Source organism: Oncorhynchus mykiss, chromosome 13, assembly GCF_013265735.2.
Source record: "Oncorhynchus mykiss isolate Arlee chromosome 13, USDA_OmykA_1.1, whole genome shotgun sequence".
NCBI classification, from domain to species: Eukaryota; Metazoa; Chordata; class Actinopteri; order Salmoniformes; family Salmonidae; genus Oncorhynchus; species Oncorhynchus mykiss.
In genome coordinates, this window is record NC_048577.1 from 64,537,535 (window position 1) to 64,548,676 (window position 11,142).

Below are 11,142 nucleotides of genomic sequence, written 5' to 3' on the forward strand. Positions count from 1 at the left end.
TTCGCTCTACTTTTATTCTGAAATTTCACATTCTTAAATAAAGTGGTGATCCCAACTGACCTAAAACAGGGAATTTTTACTAGGATTAAATGTCAGGAATTGTGAAAGACTGAGTTCAAATGTATTTGGATAAGGTGGATGTAAACTTCCGACTTCAACTGTTTCAAAACAATCCAGATGTCTTTGTTCCAGTGTTTTTTCAAGTTCTAATGTAAAAAACTATATCAGAACTATTTTCTTTTAGACAGATGTTATTGTGATGACTCTGAATATCACACATGGACATTTCCTATGGGCGGATATGGAATCATTCAATATCCTGTGATAGGCCTATGTGGACATCTTATTTTCTCAATATGACGACAAATACTGACAGTAGGCCTACATTGTATATTTTAAGCTCTAGACTGAGGTCCACATCAGGGTCTTGATATGCTAAATAAGGACAATTTCTGATGCTTATTTGCGCGGAGGATATGCTCAATAATTTTACTAATATGAACTCCATATCATTGCCACTAGCTATCATTGTTGTGTTACTTCCGCATAAAGACGCGCGCAAACACAAGCTAAAAGCACCGTAACTGGTAGCCTAGCAACAAAAATCACCTATTTTCAATGGTCGTGTTCTTTATTTGGGCGCAACAAAGTAGTGTATAAACGCTGTGTGGTCGAACTGACATCTGGAGAAACAATTTGAGGTGTTCAAAGAAGTTAACCGGTGCCTTCAAAGCCTCAATGGCCAATATATAGCATCAGCAATCCAGGGTTTATATACATAATTGGTGAAGGCGATTCCTAATTATTTCTCCCTGGTTCTGACTTGACCTGCCGGTTGAGCATTGCCTTGTATCATCCATCTGTGTGCGATGAGCTAGTAGGCTACTTGGCTGAAATTACCACCATGGTTTCTTTTCTCCTGCTGTTCAAATCGAACTCATGGATGTGGAAGATCACACGTGAAAACTGGACCTAGACATTTAAAACACCACAATAGGGATACTATTAATAAAAGTCAACCAAATTTACACAATCCACCGTGGAAGCTGACGTTACTGTATTCTTTCTAAAAAATAAGAAAAAACGACACTAAATGTGTATGCTACAGTTACTTTCTTAGTCACAGCGTTCAGATAAAGAAAAGCTAGACCACAACTTTATAAATATCAAAACTACATTGAAGTTGTGACAAATAAACGTCTCATTTAGACTAATCTTACATTAGAAACATCCTGGGAAAGGATGTGGAAATGTGTTTGGTTTGAAAACTAGATAGAGGATGGTAACAAAGTACTTCCTGTTGATGCTTTCCGGCTTCTTCTGTGGTGTTTAAAAGGTGCCACCACCAACTGTACATAGTCATCAACACCTCTCTTCAAGTGGGTGAGGCGGTTTAGGGAGTCATTGCGCGAGAAAATACTTTTGTATTATATCATGAATCTATTTAAACTGTAAATTACATGTTTCACTGTTTTAGAATCATCCTGAATGATAGTAAATGCATTTTGTCCACGTGTGGTTGTATTGTTGTTATATTTGCAAATCAAATCTAAAATCAAAATCTAAGGTATTTATAGAAACAACAAAAACATCTTGGTTAGAGAAATTCTGTAATGAATAGAAATAGTAACAACAGGGCAGAAATTCCTTACACTTTCTGCATATGTTCATACAAGTGACCACAGGAAACTTCTTTGATCAGAGGTTAGTTTGTTTAATATAGTTTGCAACCCGGAGTTTACACTTACAGCAATTTACAAACAAGACACTCAGTTCTCAAGATGGTGTTTTCTCTTTATATCCCCTACTATGGTTCACCCCGCCCAGGGTGACATCTCTTAACTTTAACACAATATAAACTAATTATTAATAGTTGCTAATACAAAGATGTTTCTGCTAGACAGAGTTCAGCTTATTGTTATTTGCAGATTCCCAATCCTCCTTTCTCTTGCCCGACCGAGCCCCCTGTCTCATTGACTATAAGAACTACAGATGAATTGTTATTATTATTATTACATTTTTTCAATGTATGTGTCTATAACTGCGTGCTTGTTCGTGTTAGAGTACAAGGGCATAGGTTTGTGTGTGTGGGTTTGAAATTGGTGGAGGGTGGTATGTGCATTAACATTGGTGAAGTAAACATTAAACATTGGTTTAGGTGTTATTACAAGTAAGTTATTACGTTATTAATTTTAAAAAGTTGTAACCTGATACCAATAACTTATTACATTAAGTGGAAAAGGTTATTAGACAACATTTTATCATATTAACCAACAAGATGTTACATTTACCAGTTTTATTACATTATAAATTTAAAAGTTATTACATTAACCGTTGATACAAGACACAGTATACATAGATCTTGCCTTGAACTCATGGAAATAATTATCCAATATATCATGGATTAGATTTAGGATCATTTTAATCAATATAGATTTATAAAATACACCATTTAAGTGATAACTTCTGGTTTAGAAGATAATTGGATTGAATGTATTGATTAATTGAATACATGAATATACACCTATTGTTGAAACATTATTCTACATAATGACATTTAATAATAATAGTATTATCATGAGTACATGAAAGAAGATAATTATCGACATCCCCCCACAGGTTCACTATGACATTTCCAATGATAACATTTATCCATTTAGATCAATGTGTGATATTACATAGACACAGGGGAGACCTGATCCTAGATCAGAGCTGCATATTATGCTGCACAGAGGTTACCATGGTGATCAGACTAAGTCAACTGTTTAAGAATGGGAGATGGATATGACTGTTCACTAGATGTTTTCTATTGATCCTTTATTTAGGGATCTGGAAATGGTGTCAAATAGGAGGGAGTTGAAATATGGCACATTTTTGCTTTCTGGTGTTTTCTAATATTCCCTAAATGAGTAAAGCTCTCTCCACATAGACAGACATAGGGTTTCTCTCTAGTGTGTGTTCGCTGGTGTGAATTCAGGGTCCCTGACTCAGCAAAGCTCTTTCCACACTGATCACAACTATAAGGCTTCTCTCCAGTGTGTGTTCGCTGGTGTATAATCAGGGTGGAAGCTCGAGCAAAGTTCTTTCCACATAGACAGACATAAGTTCTCTCTCCAGTGTGTATGCGATAGTGTTTATTCAAGGTGGAAACCACAGCAAAGCTCTTTCCACACTGATCACAGCTATAAGGCTTCTCTCCAGTGTGTATGCGCTGGTGTATAATCAGGGTGGAAGCTACAGCAAAGCTCTTCCCACACTGATCACAGCTATAAGGCTTCTCTCCTGTGTGTACACGCTGGTGTATGGTTAGGGCTCCTGCACTAGCAAAGTTTTTCCCACAATCAAGGCAGGGGTAAGGCTTCTCCCCTTCATAAATTCTCAGATGATATTTGAAGGTGTTATATGTAGCAAAGCTCTTTCCACACTGATCGCAGCTATAAGGCTTTTCTCCTGTGTGTGTTCGCTGGTGTGTAGTTAGGTTGGAAGCTTGAGCAAAGCTCTTCCCACATTGATCACAGCTGTAAGGCTTTTCTCCTGTATGCGTTACCTGGTGTCTAGTTAGGTTGGAATCTTGAGCAAAGCTCTTCCCACACTGATCACAGCTATAAGGCTTCACTCCAGTGTGTGTTACCTGGTGTGTTGTCAGCTCTCGAGACCGAGCAAAGCTCTTCCCACACTGATCACAGCTATAAGGCTTCACTCCAGTATGTGTTAGCTGGTGTGCTGTCAGGTTGCCTGACTGATTGAAGCTCTTTCCACACTGACCACAGCTATAAGGCTTCTCTCCAGTGTGTGTTAGCTGGTGTCTATTCAGGTGTCCTGATACAGCAAAACTCTTCCCACACTGATCACAGCTGTAAGGCTTCTCTCCAGTGTGTGTTACCTGGTGTGCTGTCAGGTTGCCTGACTGATTGAAGCTCTTCCCACACTGATAACAGTGATAAGGCTTCTCTCCGGTGTGAATACGCAGGTGAGTTATGAAGGATCTTCGTGTAGTGAAACTCTTCCCACAGTCAGAGCAGCTGTGGTGAGATTTCTTCCCTGTACGTCTGTGCTGGTGTTTGAGGTGTTCTGATTGGGAGACACTCTTCTCTGCCTCGTCAGCAACATGTTGTTGTTGAAGCTCCCCAGATGATAAGTCCCTCCCACTGAGAGAGCGACGGTTAGGAAAGTCCCCTGTGAAACAGACATTGAATAACTAGGTTTTGGAATAATGGGTCCATAAAACAAACAAACATCAACAATATATCATTATACACTCAGTGCACAGTTTATTAGGTACACTCCCCAGTTCATGAAAATAGGTCACTCCTACAGACAGTGAGTCACGTGGCTATGGCTTGCTATACAAAGCAGACAGACAGGCAGAGACATTAAGTTCCTGTTTGATTGAACATCAGAATGGGAAAAACAAGTGATCTAAGCGAGGTATGATCGCCGGTGCCAGGCACGCCAGATCCAGAATCTCAGAAACAGCCACACTCCTGGACTTTTCACACACGACAGTATCCAGCGTTTACCAAGAATGGTGCATCAAAAAAGCAAACATCCAGTCAGCAGCAGTCCAGGCTCCGGAGAATTCAGGCTGTTTTGGAGGCAAAGGCTGGCCCGATCCGGTACTAGATTGGTGTACCTAATAAACTGAGTATATATTGTTTATCAATGAATTAACAGAAGTTGCAGAATCAGATTGTAGTTTCATCCACACACCCCATTGTTCTTACTTGATGAAATCAAATCTCCCTCCTCGTGTCCTTCTCTCACAGTTCCACTCTGCCCTGCTGTTTTCCTGCAGTCGACCAGCTGCACAAACACCCTCTTCAGATCCAGCAGTAAGGCGCTACCAGGAGAGTTGTGACCAGGGGACTCTGGCAGGTTGGAGGGGGACGGACTAGCTCTGTCCTGGTGACCACAGAAAGTATTGTACATAGAATATCATTAGACCAAAAAATGTGATGACTTTAGTCTAAATCTCTGATTGATGGCTGCATCCTTATAGTACCCCATTTCTCCTGAAGTGTGTAATCGTTCACTACTTTCCACAAACGTACATATTTTTTCAAATCACACATTTTTCAAATGAAAGTGGTTTATATATTTTTTTACTCTTAGTACAAATGCCAAAACTGATGACACTTGTAATGCCCCATTTTATGTTCAGAACCTTGATTGAGCATTCATTGGAGTTGAACACATCTTTCACCCGAGTTAAGAGATTAGGAGATGCTAGAACGAGGAGCAGAACCAGAATGAGGAGTTCCTCCCTCTTGATAAGGGCCAAACGTCCCCTGTGAAAGATGGTAACTAACACCTGCTAAATCATGGTTTGTTCAAATAACCAGTGATGAAAAACCTAAACACCAGAACTACTGCTGCTAGTTATCCCACTTGGAGAATGTTGAGAAAAATGTCAGTCTCATAGTTTCAGTATCCTTATACAGTACATACATAGAATAAACCATCAGATATAGGGGTATTGTAACATGTAGTAGACACCTACAGTAAAAAGGTATTGTGTAGCCTGGTGCAATTTCTGCTCCATGTAACATTGCTCAAGATCCACTTTTCTATGTGACTTGTTACTGTAACAGCAGCCACATCTAAAAATCAACAACATTCAGATAATGAGTGGAATAAAATGTAATTTAACACCCAAGTATTTCAGCAGTACATTGTCCACTTGACACTTTATAATTTTGCTTTCGTAATTCAGTTTTTAGTAGTTTGATTAAATGATAGTTAAATGTAATGTCAACAAATGACAGGAACATCGTTGTACTTACAGTAACGAAAATCTACAACATACTTATGAAAATTGTACCAATGAGAGAGAAAAAAATGTCATTGGATTGGTGGAGTCATGTGATAGTGGGAGAATCCACCATATGTTTTATAACAGCCATTTCCTTTCAAATCAGTGAAGGGAAGTGAACAAGTGCACAGTTAGGGAGGAAGGAAAGATAACTAGGGATTCCTTAACATATTATGTAGGTAGAAGTGGAGCTAGCGTGAGGGCCATGGGTGCAACTGTTCCTGCAGATACAAAGAAACATGATGTAGACCTACCATTTTTTAACACTATAAAATATTATGTAACACCATAAACATTTTTTAAACTCTATAAAACATGCAACACTATAATGACATATTTAACACTACAAAACATATTATTAAATTAAATCCTGGAATTGGTCTGAGTGGTTGTTGCTTATTTTATAAAGCAATGTATCCTACGGGTGTCTGTCAGTATAACTCCTTGAGGGGACCCCTGGGACTGGTAGCTACACTGCTGGTTGGCTGCTGGTGGGGGGAAGGACCAGGCTCTTCAAAATGATTTATTTATTGAGTTTAAATTAAGTTAACACACTGCTTTAATACTTACAAGACCATCGTGATTAATTGACCAAATGATTTTGTCTTGTAGCAATGTGGTGCCTGCCTGTATTTCCTTAAACCTTTGTTTTAGCAATGCAAGCTACTGAGAAATATTTTTTTTTTATTTCATAACATATTCTCTTGCCCCCCACAGATATCCAACACATGGGCAAGTCCAGCATCCAGATCGGAGCTGGGAAAATAATCAAGCCAGTCAATTGGGAAAGTTCTTAGTTTGGCACTTTATCTGCACAGGTTTGGATTAAAATTGTAAAGAAGACAGGAGAAGGAGACTATTTTAATTTATTCAGGATGTTTGAAACTGAGTTTGTTCTGATACTAGCCAGCATGCATTTTCTCACTGCAGTCCACAACATGCTGTTTACATGTCTATTTGTTTTCTCAGCTACAGCTTGAGTGGTGTCCTGCCGGACAGTGAAATATGGCTAGCTCTAAATATAGCTTGGTCTATGGAGTAGCTAGCTAGCGGTGCAAAAGTCTATTGCATTGTAAGGTAGCAGCGTGTCAATTTGGTTTTGAACGGATCAGCTATGTTTTCTGCAAAAATGTAGGACTGTCATTTGGATGTGAACTAGCTATCGTTAGCCAGCTTCTGTGTCAATGTCAGCGATCGTTGTCTGTACGCGTGTACGACAGAGTCCAAGACCGTTCAGGGAACATAAGTTGGGACACACAACACGTTTTTTTTCATTTTATTTGTACGCACACACAGAAATCAGCACCATGGATAGACATATTTAGCTTAGGTTGATGGGACTACATTGTTTTTGGCAGGGACTTTGGTTTTAAACGTGTGTGTGAGTCCAATATCGCCATAACTTGAAAGGCTGCTCAGCAAGGAAGAAGCCACTGCTCCAAAACCGCCATAAAAAAAGCCAGACTACGGTTTGTAACTGCACACGGGGACAAGGATTGAACTAGAATTGTCTCTGGTCTGATGACTTTAAAAACTTTATATTTTTGTTTCATGACCATCGTTATGTTTGGAGGAAAAAGGGGGACGCTTGCAAGCCGACGAAAGCACGGGGGTGGCAGCATCATGTTGTGGGGGTGCTTTGCTGCAGGAGGGACTGGTGCACTTCACAAAATAGTTGGCATCATGAGGATAGAAAATTATGTGGATATATTGAAGCAGCATCTCAAGATATCAGTCAGGAAGTTAAAGCTTGGTCGCAAATGGGTCTTCCAAATGGACAATGACCCCAAGCATACTTCCAAAGTTGTGGCAAAATGGCTTAAGGACAATAAAGTCAAGGTATTGGAGTGGCCATAACAAAGCCCTGACCTCAATTCTATAGAATATTTGTGGGCAGAACTGAAAAAGCATGTGCGAGCAAGGAGGCCTATGACTCAGTTACACCAGCTCTGTCAGGTGGAATGGGACAAAATTCACCCAACTTATTGTGGGAAGCTTGTGGAAGGCTACCCAAAACGTTTAACCCACGTTAAACAAGTTAAAGGCAATGCTACCAAATACTAATTGAGTGTATGTAAACTTCTGACCCACTGGGAATGCGATTAAATAAATAAAAGCTGATAAATCATTATCTCTACTACTATTCTGAAATTTCACATTCTTAAATAAAGTGGTGATCCTAACTGACCTAAAACAGGGAATTTTTACTAGGATTAAATGTCAGGAATTGTGAAAGACTGAGTTCAAATGTATTTGGATAAGGTGTATGTAAACTTCCGACTTCAACTGTATCAAAACAATCCAGATGTCTTTGTTCCAATGTTTTTTCAAGTTCTAATGTAAAAAACTATATCACAACTATTTTCTTTTAAACAGATGATATTGGGATTACTCTGAATATCACACATGGACATTTCCTATGGGCGGATATGGAATCATTCAATATCCTGTGATAGGCCTATGTGGACATCTTATTTTCTCAATATGACGAAAAATACTGACAGTAGGCCTACATTGTATATTTTAAGCTCTAGACTGAGGTCCACATCAGGATCTTGATATGCTAAATAAGGACAATTTTTGATGCTTACTCGCGCGGAGGATATGCTCAATAATTTGACTAAAATTAACTCCATATCATTCTTCGACACTGGCTATCATTGTTGTGTTACTTCCGCATAAAGACGCGCGCAAACACAAACTAACAGCACTTTAAATGGTAGCCTAGCAACAAAAATCACCTATTTTCAATGGTCGTTTTCTTTATTTGGGCGCAACAAATTAGTGTATAAACGCTGTGTGATCGAATTGACATCTGAAGAAACAATTTGAGGTGTTCAAAGAAGTTAACCGATACATAATTGGTGTAGGCGATGCCTAATTATTTCTCCCTGGTTCTGACTTGACCTGCCGGTTGAGCATTGCCTTGTATCATCTATCTGTGTGCGATGAGCTAGTAGGCTACTTGGCTGAAATTACTGTTTGAATGCTAAATGACGAGACAGAGGCATTGATGCGAGTAACCAGTCTTGTTCAGTACATCACAACGCATCCGGGTATCTCAAGCACCCCGGTAAAACACAAGAGTTGCAGTAATGAACATTTACCAACAGATGGCATCACTGTGCCATCTTACACCCATAACAATTACCACCATGGTTTATTTTCTCCTGCTGTTCAAATCGAACTCATGTATGTGGAGGATCACACGTGAAAACTGGACATAGACATTTAAAACACCACCATAGGTATACTATTAATAAAAGTCAACCAAACTTACCCGATCCATCGTGGAAGCTAACGTTACCTTATTCTTTCGAAAAAATAAACAACGACACTAAATGTGTATGCTAGTTACTTTCTTTGTCACAACGTTCAGATAAAGAAAAGCTCGACCACAACTTTATAAATATCAAAACTCCATTTCAGTTGTGACAAATGAACGTCTCATTTAGACTAATCTTACATTAGAAACATCCTGGGAAAGGATGTGGAAATGTGTTTGGTTTGAAAACTAGATAGAGGATGGTAACAAAGTACTTCCTGTTGATGCTTTCCGGCTTCTTCTGTGGTGTTTAAAAGGTGCCGCCACCTACTGTACATAGTCATCAACACCTCTCTTCAAGTGGGTGAGGCGGTTTAGGGAGTCATTATGCTAGAAAATAACTGTTTGTATTATATCATGAATCTATTTAAACTGTAAATTACATGTTTCACTGTTTTAGTATCATCCTGAATGATAGTAAATGCATTATGTCCACGTGTGGTTGTATTGTTTTTATATTTGCAAATAAAATCTAAAATCACAAATCTAAGGTATTTATAGAAACAACAAAAACAGCTTGGTTAGAGAAATTCTTTGCTATTGTCTTTCAAATGAGCTCATGGCTAGATGCCTTTATAGGGCGTGTAGCGGTTCTCTGAATGGAAGACGCAAAAGCGTCCCGCCAAGGGCTTATAGCGGACTTAGGGGTGCAGACTAAGAAACTTATATTGATCAAATAAACCTCACATAAGCCATTCGTTTTTTGATTGACCAAAATCATCACATTTTCATTGACCTCCACACAAAAACTCCTTGCCTGGTGGAGCGGGGAAAAAACGCCACCTGCTGGAGGACGACAGATTTTCCCTCGAGTTGGGCCTCTCTCTTTGCCTCTTCTTCTCTGGCAACGTTCTCTTTGAGCGTCCACATATTTTTTTATTGGCTGAGGCCCAGTAAGAGTGGCCTCGTAAATAAAATACCGATTAGCGCTGCGCCATCCTTGTGGTGTAACAGTAAAGTCCGATGTATGTTCAATCCGACGTCTGCAGAGGCCATACAGCATTTACGGCGATGCAACCTTGGCAGAAGTCAGGGCATTCATTATTGCTGCATTTCACCGAGCAGAGCTGTTGTGAAGGAAGGGGTCTTCTTCTTCTTTGCTATTATGACGGTCTGCAAACAATTTTTATAGATGCACGACTCCAAATGATTTGCCTATTTATCAGCCTACTATTCCGTAATGAATAGAAATAGTGATAACAGGGCAGATATTCCTTACACTTTCTGTATATGTTCATAAAAGTGACCACAGGAAACTTCTTTGATCAGAGGTTAGTTTGTTTAATATAGTTTGCAACCCGGAGTTTACACTTACAGCAATTTACAAACAAGACACTCAGTTCTCAAGATCCTGTTTTCCCTTTTTATCCCCTACTATGGTTCACCCCTTAACTTTAATACAATATAAACTAATAAGTAATAGTTGCTAATACAAAGATTTTTCTGCTAGGCGGAGTTCAGGTTATTATTACTTGCAATTAGTTTCCCAATCCTTCTTCCTCTTGCCCGACCGAGCCCCCTGTCTCATTGACAATTCGAAATACAGATTCATTCATTATTATTTTTTCTTTATCAATGTGTGTCTAACTGTGTGCTTGTGTGTATTTGTGTGTGAGTACAAGGGCATAGGTGTGTGTGTGTGTGGGTTTGAAATTGGTGGAGGGTGGTATGTGCATTAACATTAGTGTAGTAACACATTAAACATTGGTTTAGGTGTTATTACATGATCGGTTAAAGTCATTATGTTATTCATTTAAAAAGTTGTTACTCACCTGACTGGTAACGTAACTTATTACAGTAAGTGGAAAAGTTATTACGACAACAATTCAACATTTTATCATTAACCAACAAGATATTACATTTACCAGTTTTATTACATTATAAATGTAATAAGGAGCATTTGAAATCAATATAGATTTATAAAATATACAATTTAAGTGATAACTTCTTGTTTAGAAGATAATGGATTGAATGTATTAATCATTTCCCCCACACACAGGTTCAC

The 11,142-nt window shown here is 38.8% G+C and overlaps 1 protein-coding gene and 1 pseudogene across 1 annotated transcript; one reads left to right on the forward strand and one right to left on the reverse strand.

Annotated features, from left to right (window-relative positions):
* LOC110514160 overlaps window positions 1-11,142 on the forward strand; it is a 209,545-nt pseudogene that overhangs the window by 31,196 nt on the left and 167,207 nt on the right.
* Window positions 1,694-9,376, reverse strand: LOC110513419 (zinc finger protein OZF-like). The gene is made up of 3 exons (XM_036941930.1): window positions 9,093-9,376; window positions 4,725-4,902; window positions 1,694-4,176 (listed from the first exon to the last, which is right to left on the reverse strand). The coding sequence occupies exons 1-3, from the start codon at window positions 9,099-9,101 to the stop codon at window positions 2,822-2,824; spliced, it is 1,542 nt and encodes a 513-aa protein (XP_036797825.1). The 5' UTR covers window positions 9,102-9,376; the 3' UTR covers window positions 1,694-2,821.

Excerpts from the sequence above, each read along its gene's own strand:
- LOC110513419 (XM_036941930.1), bottom strand. Across the intron at positions 4,177-4,724 it reads GGGAGATTTGATTTCATCAA|GGGACTTTCCTAACCGTCGC; the intron begins GTAAGAACAATG and ends TCTGTTTCACAG.